We start from the raw sequence: 21,749 nt of genomic DNA, 5'->3' as shown, positions 1-21,749 counted from the left end.
ACTTCACTTGATTTTCCCTATTACCAGTATCACGCGCAGTGAAGTAATCACTTTAGCGAAAAAAAAAACATTTTTCCAACAAAATTTTTTTGATGTGATGTTCGTAATAATAACAAGGTCATCTGAGTAATTACTATTTTCTCAGAAGCGATTTCCGTAATAAGGACCTACATTCACTTTACTTCATTTCTACCGTGAAGTGATACCCATAATAAGGGTCACAATCACTTCACTTGGTTTTCGCCGTGTAGTGATACCGGTAATAAGGTCCAATTTCTAAACGAATCAGTTTTAGTTACCTACCTGCTCTTTGAATAGTTTAAAAAACAACCTGTGAAATAAAGCAAACCAAGATAAACACCAAACTTGGGGTGAATAAGACATCGACAAACTGATAGTTCTAAACCTAACCTAAAATATAATCAATCTTATAGCATATCTCTTACCGGTTTATGAGATAAACATAAAGAAGGACACTAAACGTAAGTCTAAATTCACGCTGGATTTTATATTCATTAGAGTAGAGAACATGCAATTACGTTATTATCAATATTGTCAATATATGAATTGAATTTGTCTCTCGATAGGGATTTTTTAACGGCGGTGTTGTCGTCACAGGAAATTGTTACCTTGAAATAAAACGTATAAATATTTCTAACCTGAGGTGGTATTATGCAACCAAGTCGAATCGCGAACCAAGCGCTCGTACAAAAAAAAACGATCGTTTCGAGATTCATAATACTGGCCCAGTAGGTTGTAAGAGTTCCGAAAATCAAAATAAAATTGACTAATCCCAGCAATGCTTTAATCACTTTCCTATGTTGACTTTTTAGAATTTGAATGTACAGGGTCCGGCACTCGAAGTGTAACCAATTAAAAAGGCCATAAATTCAGTTTGGAAAATTACTTTTACTTAATTCAAAGTACAAAATGTGTAAAAATAATACAAAATTGAGAATCAATTCACTTTTGCTCGATATGACCACCTTTTGCCTTGACTATGGCCTTGAGACGGTCAAAAAACGAATCGCAAGTTGCCGAATGTGACTTGCAGGTATTTAGGCCCACTCGCGGACAATAACTTTTTTCAGCGCCTCGAGACTGGTGTATCTTTTAGTTCGGACTTTGCTCTCCAAAATGGCCCAAAGAGAATAATCCATTGGATTCGCATCTGGTGAATTCGAGAGCCATTGTGTGGACGTGATGAAGTTCGGAACGTTGTTTTTCAGCCATTCTTGGTTCACTCGAGCTTTGTGAGACGGTGCCGAGTCCTGCTGAAACGTCCATGGTCTGCCACCGAAATGTTTGTCTGCCCACGGCTTCAAAGCAACCTCCAGAATACTTTCCCGATAATATGTCGCATTTACCTTGACGCCAGGCTCGATGAAAACGATTGGAGAGCGCCCATCTGCGGTTACAGCGGCCCAAACCATTATCTGTTGCGGGTGCTGCCTTCTGGTGGCCAATCGATGACTTGAACGGTCGGTCAAGTAAACCCTATCATTTTGAGAGTTTACGAATTGCTCAATTGGAAAAATTTTCTCGTCAGAAAATACAATGTTCGGAAATTGACCGCTTTCGGCCAAACGAAGTAACTCCTTCGCTCTCTCAAGTCAAGATTTTTTTTTTCGCGTTCACTTTTGGCAAAATGCTTTCTTGCGCTTGTAAACAATACAACTCCGAACTGTCATTTAGCAAATTTCTAGAGAGCTGATGCCCGTGCGTCAGCTGCGCGAGCGGTCTGAAGTTGGTTACACTTCGAGTGCCGGACCCTGTATTCCAACATTAAAAACAAGAATATGTTTGCGGAATCACAGTGCCTGTTTGCACAATAGTAGTGTAGTTTATAATTTGAAACAAAAAAACATATGTTTATTGGGATTACATAACATTATTCAACTATTCATAAGATCTAGTAACAAAATTCTATATAGAAACAATTCCATGTTCCATCACAACTGAACTAATCAGCATCAGTTATCGTAGTATCGCTTTTTCATAGCCCGATATTTGCGCAAACTGTACAACGCTTCGATTTCCTTGATCACGTACTCGCCCAAGCCGATCGCCTTCTCAATTTTCTCCGGGTTTGTCTCGGTGCTCTGTCGCTTGAAGGCATTGTAGCATTTCTGTCGAAACTTGTCCGCCCCACCGGGGTACTCTCGACCGAGATACTGCAGCTAAAAGTGGAGCACAATTTACTACCACGCAACAGGTTGATTAAGGAAGGCACCAGTAAAAAAGTGCTAATTGAAAATACCCGCTTGTAGAGATCCAGCACACGTCTTCTGCTGTTGGACATCGCACCGTCGATTGCAGATTGATACGAAGATTGTTTTCAACTTTGCATTATCTCTTTGATCACTTGTTTGTCTGTAGCTGTTTCGGTTTTCCGCGATTGAAATATTGAGTATTTTCGTCTAAGACAGTTTAAATTAAAACAAATGCTGTTGATATGAAGTGATACGCAAATAATTGAATATCATAATTTTTTTGAGCTACCCTGTTGTCAGTTGAATATTGCCGCTCTACCAACGAATCTAATGTCGTTGATTATGGCATAATATGATAATATGTTGGCACATATTCAAAGCTTTTACTGACTCGTTCTAAAATGTATATAGCGTATTTAGTCGTTGTGAATTTAACACATATTCTAAATGGTCTTGAAACTTGACTGGCAACCGGTGTTAGCTGTCTCGTTAATAAATAACCATCAGATTTGCGTGGACCGTCAATACCATTAATTTTTCGAAAAATCAAGTAATTAGAGCATTTAATCTTGCATTCGTCGCTTCAAATAACGAAAGAAGAGTTTAATTAACATATTAAGCAGTTCGGATTGATGAGAAGTTTTTCGATAATATTTTCGTTAATCCGGTGAAATTTCCATTACACGATCAAAAGTATCGTCAGCTCTCCTTGTATCGACAATAACATTGTCTCGTGTGAAGGCTGCCATCAATACTAATCAAAGAAGATGCGCAAGATAGTAGTAAAGATTGATGTATTGCTTATAACTATAATTCTTTAAAATAAGACGTTTTTTTTTCGTTGGTATAAATGAATTTGTTGTTTTGAAAAAAATCTTGCAATTTTTAAGAATTGATTTCCCCATGATTACCACTTATAAAAAGGGCTGCGTAATATCTAAATGCATAAAGCGCATCGTAACACTTATAATTAACTAAAAAGTAACTCATGTAACGCTTCGTAACACATATGAGTAACAAAAACATAACACTTGTAACGATTTGTAACACCATATATTTACAAGAAGAGTAATGCAAGTAAAGTTTAATAACATCTATAACTTACAAAAAAGTAACGCATGTAACACATTATAACATATTTGTCTAACAAAAAAGTTATGCATGTAACGCTCCTTAACACTTATAACTTACAAAAAGGTAATGCATGTAACGTATCGTAAAACTTATAATTACCTAAAAAGTAACTTATCTAACAAACACACAAAAAGTAACACATGTAACGCCTTCTTATAACACCATTGACTTAAAAAAAATAACGCATGTAACGTTTTGTATCAACTATACTATACAAAAAGTAACACATGTAACGCTTCACAACACATATAACGACGGATTGTGCAAGACGCTTATAATTCCGATCAACCGTCACATGAAGTCGCATTTTTCTCTACGTTCTTTTTCGAGGATATATAGTGCAATGAAACCGTAGCCACAACTGTTTCGAATTCTCTTCACTCGTTTTAGTACAAAACATCCAAGGCCGACAAAGTAAGTTGAAAATTTGTGTTGTTTTTTAGATAAAAAAATCCATTCAAATTCAGAATTTTACCCAAAACAAAACGAACAAAAAAAAAAATACCGGACTTTTCGTTAGATCCATTTGGTTTACAGTTTACGGTAGTTGTTTGACAATTCCGCAAATTTTTTATTATCGACCGATCGGCAATCAATTCAATTACCGAACTAATTACCGAACGTTCAGCTGTAGAAAATTTGGTACAAAATTAACATTAATTACTCGGTCAAATATAAATCAATATTACATAACACCTTTACTTAGGTACTGACTCAGATATGCATCAAAACTCTACGTAACGTATAGAGCTTCAACGACTATAATTAAAAAAATATATCAACTTTTCTTTCTAAGCAATTTTAGAGTGCACTTTTGATATCTTTCAACCTCGTCTTGAACAAAAATTTTCTACAGTTCTCGAGTTTCAAACCATTCAGAATGGGTAAATTTTGTCTGAACGATCCGAATATTTGTTTTATGACAAAATGAATTATTAAATGATGTGCTCATGGGTCGTGCACCACTCGTTTCTCGGTCGTTTGCTAACACAGCTGTTTAGAGTAATGGTTCTAGCGATGATGCTCGTAGAGGGGGACGCAGTTTACCGTTGCGCAGGGGTACGCTTGCTTGTATACAAACATTTAAAAAAACAGCCTGCCGTATGTCTCTGTATATGATGGGAACAAACACAAGCGTCAGCGGCCAAAGGGCGAGTAAGAAATAAATACTAGACAATCAACAAAGCAACGGTGCTGGTGGTTTCGTAGTCATAGCGATCGTCTGTTTCTACTTGCGTACAAGATCGGTTGTGTCTTCTGGTTTCTAATCTTCTAGAAAGTTTCGCCGTAATCTAATTGGAGAAAATGTTCCTGAATGGTGTTGTTTTGCTGGGCAAATTAGAATTGTAGGTTCGAAGTGTCAGGGTAATGAAAAAGTTATTTATTGTTTTGCTTGTATTTGTAGACCTTCGGAAAGAGCTTCCTACTGCCGGCTTTGCTTGTCCAAAGACAACCTGCTAGCGTTAGGATCGGCAACTAGAGAGGCCAATGGTACTGCGGCTGGAAAGGCCGGGAATAGTAACGCTCAACTGATACAGTTGATTTACGAATGTACCAATGTGAAGGTAAGGATTACGTCAGGCTCTATTGACTCACGCACGACAATCGCCACGAAAAATAGGAGATGATGACACTTTTCATCACTACTGCTTAAACTTGTGAAGCATGTTTCGTTGAATTTCTTATCGACTTGAGACTGTTTAATGACTATTAGTGGTAGTGTTATCTTAACGAAGAAATGAATTGAGCCTACAGCACAGCGGAAAAGATTTCGAATATAATGAAATAACGTATGTTTGCCAATATTCTCTAAATGTTGAAAAAATCGTTCGTAAGATATGACTTTTTATTTAATCACTCTAAACAGACTATTTTTGGTGTCATTTTTTACCACTTCTTCTAAATTTATGTCTCTCCGTGTTTTTGTCGCCTTTGTCGGTTGGGGCAAAATGTGAGGATAACATAATATGTTCTTTGTTTTACAGCTCTCGCTAGTGGACGAACCGGATTGTACTATTTGCGAGTGTTGCCAAAGAGCATTGGTAGAATTCTATCGGTTTCGATCGCAGGCAATGCGCGTTGATGAGCTGATCAAATCAAAGCTAGGCGAGACGGAATCAGTCGGTAAAGCAAACCAAACAAACGATAAAACTGATCTACTGCGTTCCTCACCACCTATCGGAGGAAAAACTGTCGAAGATTCGCAGCACGATCGCCAAATTAGCCAAACTGAAGGATCGACTAATGAAACCAAAACAATAAGTGTGCTAGGTAGCACCATAAAACGATCACGTGTGAAAGTCTTTAAACCGTTTCTGAATGGAAGCAGCGGAAAGCACAAATGTCGCTACTGTCCAAAATCATTCAAAACGACTGTCGGGCTTGCGGAGCATGCCCGAATGCATAACCGGCCTCATCAGTGCCCGAATTGCCTAGAGCAGTTCCAACACGCACCCTCGCTGGCGAGACATACCCGAAATCGAACCTGTTTTACCTTTACCAAGTATCGCTGTCGTGTCTGTGCGGAAAGCTTCCAGGAGCAAGCTTACTGGGTGGAACATATCAAGATTCATGCGGAGGACTTCCCATACCAATGTCAGGAGTGTCTGTCGCAGTTCAAGCACAAAGCCACGTTGCGTCGCCACGCCAACACGGTCCATCTGCTGCAGTATTAGCCTGGAGAGCATCCTTGGAAATTTACGATTCATGGTGACGAAGTGGAAGCACAAGTGTTCATTGGTCCGCAGTACCTATCCGCGTGGTGCATCATTTCATGGTACAAGTTTTCTAATGGTAATTTTAGATGGACGAATTCCAATTGCTTGAGTATTTTGATGTGATTTATTTTATATAAGAAATAGGTAAATAAAGCACAATAAATAAAAACCACAGAGAGTCTTTTCGGCTTTCAAATCAAACTCAGATAATGTACTTTCAACTCACTCTATTTTACTTTCGCACTGTTATCGGCTAGTTATGTAGACTTTCATGTTTGCTTGGTGACTTCTTTTTATTTATTTTTTCTTTGTCATACAACTTTATCTACATTTCCCCATCGACTAGATGATGGAAGTGTTCACTGTCACGATGCCACATTCAGATAATAGAAAACTACAAGTACCTATAAACTCCATCTTCGGATGTAGACAACGCTTCGGACGCTGGGGCGATTTATTTATCCTCCCAGTGCCAAAATACAAATGATCGCCGGGAAAAATAGACACATTTTTGTATTTTTTGTTGTTTGTCACATTTCTATTAATCACAATTCCAATCGTTTGACCCATTCTCGAACAAAGGGCGCTTTTTTTGTTTGTTTGTTTGTTTAACCATTACTTTGTTAATTGTTTATGTGGTGAGCAACTGTGCGTTTCAACAACTAATTGATGGGTGTTGTGTTCTGACGTGATTCGTAAAATCTAAAATGGCTTAAGCTTTTATGGCGAAAATAAGACTATCGATCTATGATGAGCGGATGCTCGCTTGCTCAAATAATGGCATATTGGTGCGGAATGATTCTCGACTCTGAGGCTAAAAGAACATAATGTTTTAAATTAAACTACGACTAGCATTTCCAGTCCGGTATTATGTTCGTTGAATTTCAACACTGCAACTAACCGTTAGCAAGTGGTTTGCTATATTTGTGAGAATTTGTTATAATTGATCTCTCCACAGGCACATACATTTATCTTATCGTTTTTTTTTTCTCTATTTATCAAGCTTATTCTGTCAATATTTACTGCAACTCTGTTCTTTCGTATATAATTTTTTTTTGGTTTCAATACTTGCATTTCACTTAAAGCTAGAAATATGAATAAAACTGATCAATTGTGTAGTTCGTGTCTCCAATAATTTGTAGCGAGCACACTGCTTCATGCTGTTACCAATTCGTATGGCGGTATGACTTTGGTTTTTTTTCTCTATGTTTCATTACAATTTTTTTTACATTTATTTCAATATTGCACGTCACAGGTTTTCGTTCCGTTTGAACGATGCGTTTGTGCGTCTACTGTTGCATTCACAATATTACTCATCGCAGCACACACGACTACACAGTGATAAGTTTGCGAGTGAAAATAACTCATTTTTAGTTAGGTGTACAATTTTTGATTATTAGCGTTCTAATAGTAGCTTACACATATATTAGTTCTTTTGTTGTACAGAAGCTTTATCCCACGGAAAGTTCAATCTTTTGTAAATTTATAGCTTTAGCACAGGAAAACACGGAAAATAGACTTTTCTTAAATACTAAGAATAATTCCTTTTTCCGCCCTCTTTCTTGAGCGCATTAGAAGCAACTCAAAAATGAATTTTTAGAGTTAGTTTCTAATATAACTATTTACAACTAATACGAAATTATTTCTCGATCAGATAACTCGAATGTTGCTTCGAGAGAAAATATAAATACTAAGGAAACAATAGCAAGCAACAGATAAAACTCAACTGAAAGGACACACGAAAACAAAAGAAAAAAACCTAACATTAGACAAACAAATAAATTGTTCAGCGTAACTACGCTAACTGTTGCACACGACTAGCTTACATAAATTAAAAACTATATTACAATTAATTAGTCAGTGGCCACAGTAGAATGAGCCAAACGAAGCCGATTCCCCATCTCCGCTACCAGCACTTCCGCTATAGTTGGAGGTGGGTGACGACGACTGTGAGGGAGCCAAGTACCAGGTGTTATGGACGCGCTGCGATCCAGACGATGCTTGCTGGTGGAACAACAGATGCTGCTGTTGTTGCTGCTGCTGTTGTTGTAGTTGTCGTTCTTGTTGACGGTGCGGATACTGTCCAACATCCGGATGGCAGGATATGATTGACTAACTGCGCATACGCTTCGCACTCGGTTCAAGCTTAACGTTGACCACCTCGAAATCGGACGTGTAAAGCATGCTGCTCATGTCCTCCGGTTGCTGCTGCTGATTGGCATGTGAGTTTTGTTGCTGATGTTGTTGCAGATGGCCATGCTGCTGTTGACGAGCGTGATCCTTCTGAAAAGATTATAAAAATCAGGGATTTTTTGAGGCCATACGGTTTTGATTCTAGTTTGAAATGCGTCACAAATAAATGGGTTCATGAAGCAAGATCATTTTCGTTGCGAAGCGGAAAACATTGCAATGGAAAGTGACATCTGTGAAGTGCTACAGAGCGAACATCAAACACTCCAACCAGTAGCTTAACCAAGTTGTACACCAGTGTGAAGTGATTTCGCTACTAACCGCTTGTTATCATTGTGGCGTAAGCGTTCGTGGTTATCATTATTATGGTCCTTATTATCGATAATACTACAGTCCCTGGCCGTATTATTAGACCCACGTTGAAAACCAAATATTTCTCTGAAATATTGTTGTTACTTTAAACGAAGACACCGTTTTAAACACTTATAAACGTATTCAGATAAGAAAAAAGTCACCGTTCTTGGCTGGCAGAGAGATTCTCCAGACATGAATCCTTTAAGTTTTTAAGCTTCCTTACAACCTAGCAAGAACATGCTCAGAACAAACAAATGATATGCTTCCCGTCTTCTTCCAATACGAACTTACCTCACCCATCACGGCAATCGGAGTAGTTTGCGTTGCCTCCGCCACTTTGTGCTCGATAATGAAGAACATGTATTCATCGTACAGCAACCGAATCAGGTGAAAACTACCGAAACTGCCAGCCGAACGGAGTGTCAGGTCCCGAATAACCATCGAGCTGTAGAAGCTCCACTTGAGCAAAAACTGGCGTGCAGCACTGACGAAAGAAGGCTTTCCGCGGTACTCCTCCAGTGCATCGTCTACCACCGCCCGCAACCAGCTAGCCCACTGTTCCAGTGTATTCTGCTGCTGCAGAGCCGCCTTGAAGTCGTTCTCGAGGCGCTGAACGGTGACTGTGTCACACTGGCAGATCCAGGAGGCCTGCTCCTGCACATTCCGAAAGTCAACACGGTTCAAATCATTGAGCATTTGGGCAATCTGAGTGCTGTTCTGGAGAACAGCTCGGGCAGCCTGGGCCAGATGGTTCAGTGATGTGTATCGCCGCAAAGTCTGCCCGAACGCTGCCACAGCTGATAGTTTAATGGTTACAATTTGTTCCGGGCAACCGCTCATCGCTGAAGAAAGCCAATTTTCCAGGTTTTTAGCAAAATTACGAATAGCCTGCGTCAATCCAGTCGGAATCGGACGCAAGACATCCGGAATCAACACTTCGACCATGTTCTGATAAAACATGAAATCAACCTGTTTGAAAGGAGAAGGTATTTGAATTTGTTTCAAAATCGGTTACGTTCGTTGGACAAACCTGTTTGATGAAGTCCTGAATGGCCGCACACTGTGTCAGTACGTAAAGCTTGGACTTGCTAAGGTACTTCTCCTCCTCACACTCGTCACCGTTGTTGTTGTTTTCCGCTCGCCAAAATTCGCGCCACAAAGACTCGATTGTGTTGAAATCAAGATTCAGGATAGCATCTAGGAAGGCTTCACAGTGCTCTCGGTAGATTGACCGCAATGTGTCGACATCTTCAAGAGTGATTTCCTCTGGTAACGGATGGTTAAGACTAATAACCGGAAACTGCGGAATGGCACTACTTGCGTCGCCCAAATACTGCAAGATAAAATGTTCAGTTTTCTTACAAATAAGAATTACTTCGAAAAATCCTAACCTGCGCACACGATTCAGGAATTTCGTTTTTCATTATTCCTTTTTTCGTTCCGCGGTGATTCATAGCATGACCTCCACCTCCACCGTTACCGGCTCCAACCATAGTGTTATGATTGTGACTGTTACTATTATTATTATTCATGTGACTAGCATTCATAGGTTTACCGTCATCCATCGTGTTGTTCAGCACGGAACCAGGTTTGATCCGAATTCCGTAGTAGTGATACTTGCTGTTACCACGAGTACCCAATCGACGTGTACGCAATCCGGTGAACACCGATCGAATCAACTTTCCAAAACTAGCAGCGTTAACCGCGTCCAGCTTGTTCTCGTTGCAGTGGCGCATGTAGTGATTGTACAGCGTAGATCTGGGCAGACTGACTCCTTCGGCGTTTTCGTAGTTCTCCACGAGCCAAGCGACCTGTTGGATATGGAATGTACACGTAGATTAGAGGATGTTTGTGACAAATCAACAAGTTGTTCAATTGCTCTGGGTTACGAAAAGAGCAGTTGACTTCGGTACCGTCAACAATAACAACATCCACCAGAAATAACCTAGACAACCTTCGAAGCCGACGGTAACCACGTATGTGTACCAATAGACAACACCAACGCGCGTCCGAGTATCGTTGGCTTGGTAACCCACACACTTAAAACCATTTCTTGAGCTCGGCATAATAAAATGCCGAAACTGATCAGCAACACGTAAATTTGCTGATTGCTCAGTAATCAATACGCATGTTTCTGAACTTCGTTAAATGCATTCACTGATATTTCGGTAAAATGCTTCACTTTGCCGAAATTTGGCATAATTGCTTGCTGAATTTATCAGTAAACAACAGATATGCCGACATCAGCAGAGACGTTTGCCGAGATTTCGGAATATGCGCTAGCTGTTGCCGAGATTCAGCACAACAGCTGTCATTTATTGCCGCGTTACATTTTCGCTTCGCATTGTGCGATTATTTTCTAATGAAATTCTCTAGTGAAAAAATGGATAATCTTCGAAGAAGCGTGAAACCACTTGCAAGTAAAAAAATTGAATCAATATAGTGACATGTTTCGCTTTATAAAACGCGACTTTATCAGAGCACTCGCGATTATAAGGGAAAAACACCCAACACGAGGCTCAAAGCGTCCTCGAGACAAAACTTTAGGGGATATGCGAAAAAATAACCCAATGCATGGAATAATTCAATAGATCAAAGTAAGTTTATTTTTTGAACAACACCGTATATGCATCATTAAATATTGAACATTTTTGTAAGCCAAAAATCAATATATATTTTTATTTTCATATTTCCAGCTCGACTCAAGGTGGCCGCATCTAGAAACGCCGCTTTTTATTTATGCTACATGTTTTCAGGTAGGCTTTAAGCACTACTGGCAACAAATTTGTAAGCCTCCTTTAAGTTTTAATAAAATGAATTTTTTATCCTGAATGGCGTGTTTATAATGTTGAGAAAATACAAACAAAATTAATTGACTAGATTTTTAATTACTGATGATTTGGTAATTTATTTTTTTCATTTTTTCGTTTTATTGGATTGCCGAATATTTAGTGAACATTTCACTGAGCAAACAGTAAATCTTATGCTGACGATTTCGGCAATATTTGACGTTTGTCAAATTTGAGGGTGCCGAGACGCTCAGTAATTTTAGTTTTGCCGAGATGATTGCTGATTACTCGGCTGTGCGAATCTCGGCATTTCTTTGCCGAGACTCAGCTAAAAAATTTAAGTGTGCAGCACAACTTTTTGAATTGTTGATATTTTAAAAATTAAAACACTACGAGAGCTACAGAATGTTTCAGTTTTTAATATTTAAATATTTTGAAATTAACAATTAATTTAATCTTTTCACACGTCGTTTCTAGCAACATGAAAAAAAGATTACAATGCGTTTTTTATTAACAATCAACTTGATGAGTGTACGAATATTAAAAAAAATATAACGTAACATTATGACGCATAACTCTACTCAATACTACCTGTCAAGTGATCTCCCTTAGTGCGCTTTCAACATAGCACTTGAAAGTGCAATACGAGATTTATTATATTTATAAATTTACGGGGTTGGGATTCGAACCCAGGTGAATTGCGTGGAAGGCATCGACTTATTTACCCATCCCTCTATACCCGTTCCCATAAAGGAAAATATTCCATTTGACGAAGCGTTTCACTCGATATTGTCGTGAGATGGGAAGCGTTACGTTAAGTTAAAGGAGCTAGAAAGCATTACATAAGATAATTTTCTTAAATTGAGGGTTACAAATCATACGAGTTATTTTGTGGAAATTATGAATGTTAAAAACAGTTGTAAGGGTTAGATGCGGTAAACAAGTAACGATGCGCTACTTTTAAGGAAGTTATAGGCGTTACGAAGTGTTACATGAGTTACTTTTTTGTAAGTTATAAGCGTTACGAAGCGTTACATATTTCACTTTTTTGTATGTGTCAGGCGTTACGAAGCGTTACATGCATTATTTCTTAGTAAGTTATAAGCGTTACTTTTTTGCAAGTTTAGGCGTTACGAAGCGTTACAGGCGTTACTTTTTTGTAAGTTATAGGCGTTACTTTTTTGTAAGTTATAGGCGTTACGAAGCGTTACATGAGTTACTTTTTTTAAAGTTATAGGCGTAAGGAAATGTTACATGAGTTACTTTTTTGTAAGTTATAAGCGTTACGAAGCGTTACATATTTTACTTTTTTGTATGTGTCAGGCGTTACGAAGCGTTACATGCATTATTTCTTAGTAAGTTATAAGCGTTACATGCGTTACTTTTTTGCAAGTTTAGGCGTTACGAAGCGTTACAGGCGTTACTTTTTTGTAAGTTATAGGCGTTACTTTTTTGTAAGTTATAGGCGTTACGAAGCGTTACTTTTTTGTAAGTTATAGGCGTTACGAAGCGTTACATGAGTTACTTTTTTTTAAGTTATAGGCGTAAGGAAGCGTTACACGAGTTACTTTTTTGTAAGTTATAAGCGTTACGAAGCGTTACATATTTTACTTTTTTGTATGTGTCAGGCGTTACGAAGCGTTACATGCATTATTTCTTAGGAAGTTATAGGCGTTACATGCGTTACTTTTTTGTAAGTTTAGGCGTTACGAAGCGTTACAGGCGTTACTTTTTTGTAAGTTATAGGCGTTACGAAGCGTTACATTTTTGTAAGTTATAGGCGTTACGAAGCGTTACTTTTTTGTAAGTTATAGGCGTTACGAAGCGTTACTTTTTTGTAAGTTATAGGCGTTACGAAGCGTTACACGTGTTACTTTTTTGTAAGTTATAGGTGTTAAAAAGCGTTACTTTTTTGCAAGTTTTAGGTGTTACAAATCGTTACATGTATTTTCAAAAGATACAAGCAGTACGAGGAGTTACATCTGTTACTCTTTTGTAAATTTTGTGTGTTACGTTGTGTTATATTTGTAGATGTTAAAAGCATTACAAGGGTTTTGGCATACCAATTTTTACACACGAAAAAGTAACTTATTTGCAAAATCTACTAGAAATGGTAAAATTAAGAAATGATTAGAATTGATCCTACAACGACATGGAATACACTGATCTGCTCACCGTGCTCAATGTATGCTGTTTTTTCGTTTGCAATTATTTCGTCAGTTATATATGATGTTGAAACGATTTTTTTTGTCTGGTGACAATTTGAAAATTTCGGTTTCAACTCGGACTGTACCAGATTTCCAGAATCTGGATCCTCTAGCCTCACAGTCTCTAATTACCGTCGTTGAAATTTTTCCATTCACGAATATATTATTAGCTTCCAGGAACAAATTGTGAATGTGCGAGTCGATGCTTGATGTCTTTGGAGGTCATGGAATTCTAATGGGCTATTTCTAGCGTGAATTCCATGCTAATCATTGATGATTACCATGAATGGATCCGAAATGCTCAGAATATTCGTTCACCCATTACGAATAACGGATGTCTCAAATAAGCCAATTATAAAGATTACAGATTTAGAACTGATACACTGATGAAGATTGCAAATAGCACAACGAAATACAAGTATGTGTGTGCGGCGAATGACCAGAAACGGTTAAAGTCGCTAAAACAAACAAACAAACAAGTATGTGTGTCTGTTACTATTTCGTGACATGAGTATGAAATAGTAATTTTATTTTATATAGTGGAATTAAATGTAATCTATGGCCAGCGATGCCAATTATTATTAATGATGAAAATATTTAGGGATAAGAAAGCCATTGATTCCCATTGACAGCCATTGAATTTATCAATGTGAGGCCGCGTAGTTTCTGCGGTTTATTCGATGGTTTGTAAAAAGATTTGTTATTGTAATTCCACATGAACTTCAATCTACGGATAGTATGCTATCTCATCGCGTTAAATGTGGACTACTCATTCTAGTGTTTTATGATACTAAATTGTACCGCTGCCCGATCATCAAGCCCCAAAAAATTCATAACCAAAAACTGTTTCCGTAGCAAGTGCTGATGCTGGTCTCGTTAGCAATTAAAATACCAAAATTTTCCAACAAGTATCAAATGTTGATCAGGTATCGCTATCAAAGAACTGAAGAAAATTTCACAACTAAGAACAAGTGAACAACTTGCGCGCAACAACACGTACAAACTCCACAAAACGTATAGTTTAGCTGAATTCATTTTACCACTTGTTAATTCCGTAAATGTAAGAAATTTATCATGCAAATTATATTTTGTGTAGTCATACAACGTGAAACTAAGACTGGGATGAACACTGAAAACCTTAAACTTAATTTACATCGAAAGTGACAAATAAATAGCAATACATCTTACCGTCGCTGGTGATACGCGAGTGGCGTGACTGAGATTCGGTGCCGAGTCCACGTCCGGCGTCGGTGTCGTCGAATTAGAATGATGAGACGTCTGGTGTGATTGAAGATAGGAAGCCACGTCCTTTTTGATTTGTTGAAACCATGCGAGTTAGTCAAATTGGACAGGATTAGTAAACGAAGCGACGGGAAAGAAAATGTTGAATTTGCAAAACTGTTAGTATCGAGTATGTAAAGCATCTACGTATTATTGTTTTTTCGATGTATTTTAATGACCATGAATGATACGATAGAAGGATCGAGAAACGCTAGATAAAAAGTGACTGATTGATTGACTTCATCCTGTAAATTGTGACGGAGATTTATAAACAAAATAAACCTTCACAAAACGTAATCAATGGAAATGAAAACCCGAATAATGAACCGAACTGAATATCAGTTGATTAAACATAACCAAAAAGGGGAGAGGCACTTGCAAACAAACATATTTTTGACCACAAGTAAAACGAACAAAAAAAAAGAATCCATACGCGTTTCATGGCAACAGCGTAAAATTAATTGATGAATGCACGGGTTTCGGATAGCGAAAAAGTTCGCCAATCATATCAAATTTGATAGCGTTCATCATTCGCATGGATGAGCATAATCATTTGCGATCGCTAAAAGCTGACGAAGCCAAACCGATTCTCAGCGGTTCGGTATTTGCGGTTGTCAATCCTGACCCGAGGAGTTTCTGCGGCCAACCGCACATGAAGCACACACGCATCACCATCTGGAATACGGTGCATGCACTTACCGTCATGGTTTGTGGTGATTCGCGCTGATGCGTTCCGTTGGTTGCTCCGGTTCCCAGCAGAGTGGCTTCGTCCACCGGAACAATGTACTGTTGATTGGTTCCGCCGGTACCAGCCGTGGACGGGTTACTGGTGTTAGTACCATTTCCGCCGGTACCACCAGCCGACGCATGTGAACCGTTGGCACCGGAAGAGCCACTGTAGGTGCCATTTCCGGCGGCACCATTTCCCGCGTTGCCGGGTGTGTTACCACCGTTACCAGCATTCGCTCCAGCAGAATTTCCACCACCGCCGGTTGTGTAGTACTGCTGACTACCAGCTGAACTGTAATCCCCGACGGCATACACCGGATAGGTCCTGGATAGGAAAAAAAGAATATGTCGTTGAAGCATTTTTGACTATTTCAATTATGCATGTAGAAAGAAAAATGCAAAGTTTGTCCGCTTATAGCTATTAGAATTATAGTAGTATAATTGTTTTCAAACCGAAAAAAAAACAAGCCATAATTTTCAATTTAGAAAAAGACCTGATGATTTGTAAGAATCACGCATATGTCGGATTTTTCAGCCATTAGTTGAGCAATTAGGAAAATAATCGAGATTTTTTCTTAAGCTCGAATATAGAAGTTTTAACCTTATAGTCTTTCGCATATCGAGTCAGAAAAACTTTCTGGGCTGCGTGAAAAGTATGATGCTCGTCCCGTCTAATATTCAAAAATTAACAAATCTACCAACGGCATTAAAATAAACGGAATTCTTACTTTAGACAAGTATTTCTGTTTTTACGACATATGCCATACGTTGATTATATATTATATCAAATGATTTTATATAAGAAAGGCGTTATACCAAACGACCTTCGCAGTATAAAAACACTGTGTAAAATTTAAGCCGAATAATCATCATGTCAAATGTCAGTTCCATTATGTTTAACTGTTTTAAAATTATTATCTATTTTTGGTATTCATCTCAGCAGATAAAAATCACATCTCTTGGTTCGAAATAGGTGAACATGATAAACAATAAATGTTTTGCATGATAAAAAGCATCATTCGAACAAATCAAAGCAGCATAACAGACGGCTGAAAAGTTCGTATCGTTTCTATGAGAGGGCGCCACTAGAATTAAATCCATACCATTTTCAGTTAGTACCAACCTTCAAAAGATACGTGTATAAATTTGACAGCTGTCTGATTATTAGTTTGTGCGATATTGCATTTTGAGTGAAGCTACTTTTGTTATTGTGAAAAAAATGGAAAAAAAGGAATTTCGTGTGTTGATGAAACACTACTTTTTGATGAAAAAAAGTGGCGCCGATACCAAAAAATGGCTTGATGAGTGTTATCCAGACTCTGCACCGGGCGAAGCAAAATTTCGTACTGGTCATATGAGCACCGAAGACGATGAACGCAGTGGACGTCTAAAAGAGGCTGTTACCGATGAAAACGTGAAAAAAATCCACAAAATGATTTTCAATGACCGTAAAGTGAAGTTGATCGAGATAGCTGACACCCTAAAGGTATCAAAGGAACGTGTTGGACATATTTTTCACGAATATTTGGATATGAGAAAGCTTTGTGCAAAATGGGTGCGGCGTGAGCTCACAATCGATCAAAAACAACAACGATTTGATGATTCTGAGTAGTGTTTGGAGCTGTTATATCGAAATAAAACCGATTTTTTTTCGTCGATATATAACAATGGACGAAACATGGCTCCATCACTTCACTCCGGAGTCCAATCGACAGTCAGCTGAGTGGACTGCACGCGATGAACCGAACCCAAAGCGTGGAAAGGCTCAACAATCGGCCGGTAAGGTTATGACGTCTGTATTTTGGGATTCGCATGGTATAATTTTCATCGACTACCTTGAAAAGGGAAAAACCATCAACAGTGACTATTATATAGCGTTATGAGAGCGTTTGAAGGACGAAATTTCAAAAAACGGCCTCATTTAAAGAAGAAAAAAGTTTTGTTTCATCAAGACAATGCACCGTGTCACAAGTCGATGAAAACCATGCTGAAATTGAACGAATTGGGCTTCGAATTGCTCCCTCATCCACCGTATTCTCCAGATTTGGCCCCCAGTGACTTTTTCCTGTTCTCAGACCTCAAGAGAATGCTCGCTGGTAAAAAAATTTAGAAGCAATGAAGAGGTGATCGCTGAAACTGAGGCCTATTTTGAGGCAAAGGACAAATCGTACTACAAAAATGGTATCGAAAAGTTGGAAGATCGCTATAATCGCTGTATCGCCTCTGATGGCAATTATGTTGAATAATAAAAACGAATTTTGACAAAAAAAATGTGTTTCTATTAAACGATACGAACTTTTCAGCCGAACTGTTAGTTAGAGAAGAAGTTTTTCTAGACCCCAACGTTTCTGTTTGATTTTTTTTAATTTTAAAAATTTTTGGTGGTTGTTTAAAGTGAAAACTACGACTTTCACGAAAAAATCCGCCATTTTGTAGTTGTTAAACCTCCCCAGGGACACAAACAACGAAAAGGGAAACGTTGGGGTCTGATTTTTTATATGTAGAAAATGTGTTTAAAATTAGAAAAAAAATTGGTGAAGTAGTTTTTGAATGACGGTGGACATGGACTTTCAAAACCTGCTTGCGAGAAAAACGCGTTCAAATTTTTTTGTCTATAAAATCAATGGAAACATTTTATTACTCAAGGGAGCCCGTAGGGTCTAACATTTTCAAAAAATCATATTTTTCCTTTTATAATTTGTTATAATTAAACATTTCAAGAACGTTTTGTCAAGTTTTTAAGTCGATCGATACAGAAATCTTGGGCCTGTGTGCAAGGCTCTTACTTCTTTGCAGTATGAGATAAGCAAAGATAAAGGCCCATAACTTGCTGAGTTTTTTTTTCGATAAGCTTGCAAATTTCACTGAATGTTCTTGAAATGTTTTACTATGAGAAAATACAAAGAAAAAAATAAATGATTTTCCAAAAGTGTTAGACTCTTCCCGGTCCTTTAAAGACGGTGTCGATTATTAATAAAAATGTACAGCTAACGATCCTTTATCGGCATTCAGTCGTCAAAATGTGTAAGCCAGGATAATTTGATAACAAGTTTAAGAAAAAATCGCACAACCCAATCTTTAAAAATTTGCCAAAACCAAAAACGTACAGATCGTTGAAAATCTTTTATCTATCTGCAGGGCAAAAGTGGTTATAAAATTTGAAGGATTTTCCGAGTGTTATCAAAACCAACTCTGAAAAATGAGTGTTTTTGTGATCTTCCACAATTATTTGGAAAAATAGTGCGACGACACGATATTTTTTTCTAGAATAAAGATCACACAAACACTCATTTTTCAGAGCTATTCACGATAACACTCGGAAATCCTCCGAATTTTTCAGCCAGTTTTGCCCTGCAGATAGATAAAAGTTTTTCAAAGGTCTGTATGTTTTTGGTTTTGGCAAATTTTTCAAGTTTTACTTTGAAAATTTCCCAAAACCACCCGCGCGCATTGTACTTGGACGATGGCCTCAATGGTTTTAAGTCAATATAATGATCATGTTGTCATTTTCTTAACCCTTAATTGCATGATATTTCAATAACAGTCGAAAAAAATTTTTTTTTTCGATTGTTTAGTGGTCCAGAACACGGGAGAAATACTAAAAAAATCTCCAGACAAAACTACCCCTTCAGGGGTGCAAAACAGTCTGTCCATATATGGGACATTGTGCATTAAATTATCTGAAAATCACGAAAATCAAAAGTTTTTTTTTATTTTAATTATTAGTATGGTAAATTACAAAACAACCAAAAAATATGTTCAAGTCATTTCATAAGTACAGGGCGCTCCTGGATTTTTTTGAAAATAGCAGAAATCAGCTGTTTACGAAATTCTCGTTTTGTGTCAGGTAGATACCGCTAACTTCTCTCGATATGAAGAGAATTCTATTAAAATTTTTTGTGAGTTGGGAATGCGTCCCAAATATGGAACTTCATGCAATCGGTGAAAAATATACATTTTTTTTTAAATGTGTGTCCCATATTTGGGACTCAATGCAATTGAGGGTTAAACTTGTGCGTCATGTGTATTATTTTCTATTGGTACTATGTAATTTTCGAAATAGTGTAATAAAATTTTGAACCTGGAGGTTCGCGGTGATGTGTCATTGTTTTAAACAGGTCCGCGATATAAACATGGTTGATAGTCACTGCTCTAAACAATGGGAAAATATTCACTAGACTATATTGTTTTACTTTTCTTCACTCAAAACCTAGGGATAATTTAAAATAGCTTCCACAATCTACTATTTCAGAACGAAAATTTCGTAAAATAATAGCTTCTTGTTCTGCTTATTTAAACGTCTTGTTTTAGGGTGAATTTATATTCAGAAACAAAACTCCGATTAATTTACATTGATTTTAACATCTGAGTAGGTCATAACAAAACCAAAATTTAACTATATCGTATGGTTTTAAACCAATCAGACCTGTTGCTTCAAAACATGAACTCAGCTCACGAAAAATTCTATAAAACAATTATTTTAACTATTCGGAAAAAGTAAACATATAGAGCATCTAGTATCGGAGATAGATAAAATATGGTTTTCTATGCACTATTTTCAACTAGTTTGTCTCTGTACTTACATCTGAGTCTGCCCTTGACCGGTGGCGGTGTACATATCGGAATCGACGTATTGCACGTAGGTATGGTGGTTCTGGACATTGTCTGGCGAAGATACTGAAATGATAGCAGAATGATAGATGGTTAGAAATGAACACCTAGAGTCAAAATTAAAATCGAAACAGTAGTTGGTTGGGGAAATTCGTTTGATAAACTATATGTTTTTTAGAATAACCAAAAGTGAAGAATTTTTTTTACTGAAATTAATTTAGAACAGAACGAGACCAGAAGGATAATGAAACCGAAAACCGAACAAAAAATAAACCAGTCTCTATTTTTTAACACCTCACTTTGTCAAAATGCCACTGTTTTCCGTTGTATTCCTGGTACGAAAAATAAAAAAATTGTTTTTTTTCAATCCTGGTGGCACTGATACGTAACATACAAAAATCCAGATTGTAGTAGATAGCCGTGGTGAAACGACCGTTCCAAACATTCCAAATTCCAAACAATTTTATTGCACCACATTTAAACGGTCTTAAAATTGCGTAACTCTCCATAGTCTGCATCTCGAGACAAGAGTTGCAGTATGGACCACAAAAAAAATGCTTCCCTGTTGTTTTGCAGGACGATGTACGCGCTCTAATTTTTATCCTTGGCAAGCGGTTTTATGGTCTTATTGTGTGTTCGTTTCCTCTAGGAAGGGGTGCTATAAAGTCATAAATCAATCTCAAACTTCTCTTATCGGACAGAGCATAGATCGACCACACCGTGATGCATCATTTTTTCTTACTCAAAATCGAGTTTCATGCTGAAAAAGTGAAATCGTAGAAAATTTTGTGTGATTCAAAAAGGAAAAAAAACGCATCACACACGCACATATACTTAAAATGAAACGGCATCCATAGTTGAAATTTTCTCTTACAGATACAGCATCCTTTGATCCACGCCACAATAAAATTCTCCTATCACGATTCCATTGCTGTATCAAGGGGAAGGCATTTTCGACTACCATTTTGATTTTTCCGCTTCTGCTGCTCTCGCTATGTTCCGAGAGGAAACAATACAACTCTGGAAGCAATAAAAATTCATCATATTTGACTTCAGTAAAGTCAAACATCATGGCATGGCACCGCATAGGGGTAGTCTTTATGATTTTGCTTTCTGTTCCCCCTTACGGTTTAGGATCCTTTTCAATGCAGTCTGCTTTAGATGTCGTCCCCTTATCTGTTGCTGTTTTTTTTCCTTCATTTTCTCCACTGAGACTGAGACTGAGGGTTGTCGGAATTGTAGAGCACAGAAAAATTCGATGGAATTGAATTAGGTATTTTGTGTCTGTTGCTATTATGAATGTAGCCTAAGTCTAAGCTTCTTGTCTGTTCGAGGAACTGTTTCACCCAGATGTTCTCCTCCTATATGAAATTCTCTATTCTCAATCCATAACGATATTTTTATTCGTTTCGTTATTTAGTACACGTCGATAACCTTTCCGATATGCCGCAAAACAGTACATGTAATAAGTGATTTTCAAGTATAGGGATGCGGACTGGTATAATTTTCTCGAATACAAATTTG

At 37.7% G+C, this 21,749-nt stretch overlaps 3 protein-coding genes across 5 annotated transcripts in view; 1 reads left to right on the top strand and 2 right to left on the bottom strand.

Moving 5' to 3' along the window:
- Positions 1–873: 873 nt before the first annotated feature.
- On the bottom strand, positions 874–2,474 carry LOC131429186 (electron transfer flavoprotein regulatory factor 1). The gene is made up of 2 exons (XM_058593263.1): positions 2,261–2,474; positions 874–2,180 (listed from the first exon to the last, which is right to left on the bottom strand). The coding sequence occupies exons 1-2, from the start codon at positions 2,300–2,302 to the stop codon at positions 1,974–1,976; spliced, it is 249 nt and encodes an 82-aa protein (XP_058449246.1). The 5' UTR covers positions 2,303–2,474; the 3' UTR covers positions 874–1,973.
- A 1,939-nt stretch (positions 2,475–4,413) lies between these two features.
- On the top strand, positions 4,414–6,228 carry LOC131429107 (zinc finger protein 22-like). Its single transcript, XM_058593178.1, has 3 exons — positions 4,414–4,693; positions 4,753–4,912; positions 5,333–6,228. The coding sequence occupies exons 1-3, from the start codon at positions 4,653–4,655 to the stop codon at positions 6,020–6,022; spliced, it is 891 nt and encodes a 296-aa protein (XP_058449161.1). The 5' UTR covers positions 4,414–4,652; the 3' UTR covers positions 6,023–6,228.
- Positions 6,229–6,274: 46 nt separating this feature from the next.
- The window catches only part of LOC131430785 (DNA-binding protein RFX2), a 52,464-nt gene continuing 36,989 nt past the window's right edge, over positions 6,275–21,749 (bottom strand). For 2 of the 3 annotated variants that reach the window (XM_058595996.1, XM_058596005.1), the window contains exons 4-10: positions 20,198–20,291; positions 15,585–15,939; positions 14,793–14,912; positions 10,000–10,419; positions 9,639–9,941; positions 8,900–9,577; positions 6,275–8,347 (exon numbers count right to left, since the gene is read on the bottom strand). In XM_058595996.1, coding sequence (XP_058451979.1) covers positions 8,177–8,347; positions 8,900–9,577; positions 9,639–9,941; positions 10,000–10,419; positions 14,793–14,912; positions 15,585–15,939; positions 20,198–20,291 — 2,141 coding nt within the window. In that variant the 3' untranslated portion in view covers positions 6,275–8,176. The remainder of the gene's footprint in view (positions 8,348–8,899; positions 9,578–9,638; positions 9,942–9,999; positions 10,420–14,792; positions 14,913–15,584; positions 15,940–20,197; positions 20,292–21,749) is intronic. The other variant, XM_058596013.1, reaches the window with a different exon arrangement.

The sequence above is a fragment of the Malaya genurostris genome, chromosome 1 (genome assembly GCF_030247185.1).
Source record: "Malaya genurostris strain Urasoe2022 chromosome 1, Malgen_1.1, whole genome shotgun sequence".
NCBI classification, from domain to species: Eukaryota; Metazoa; Arthropoda; class Insecta; order Diptera; family Culicidae; genus Malaya; species Malaya genurostris.
Note: the sequence above shows the minus strand (reverse complement) of the source record. Positions and strands in the feature narration are given on the sequence as shown.

Coding starts and splice junctions, on each gene's coding strand:
- LOC131429186 (XM_058593263.1), bottom strand. CDS start 2,302: ATGTCCAACAGCAGAAGACGTGTGCTGGATCTCTACAAGCGG. Junction 2,181..2,260: donor TGCTGGATCTCTACAAGCGG/GTATTTTCAATT, acceptor CTCCACTTTTAG/CTGCAGTATCTCGGTCGAGA.
- LOC131429107 (XM_058593178.1), top strand. CDS start 4,653: ATGTTCCTGAATGGTGTTGTTTTGCTGGGCAAATTAGAATT. Junction 4,694..4,752: donor TTGCTGGGCAAATTAGAATT/GTAGGTTCGAAG, acceptor TTGTATTTGTAG/ACCTTCGGAAAGAGCTTCCT. Junction 4,913..5,332: donor ACGAATGTACCAATGTGAAG/GTAAGGATTACG, acceptor TTTGTTTTACAG/CTCTCGCTAGTGGACGAACC.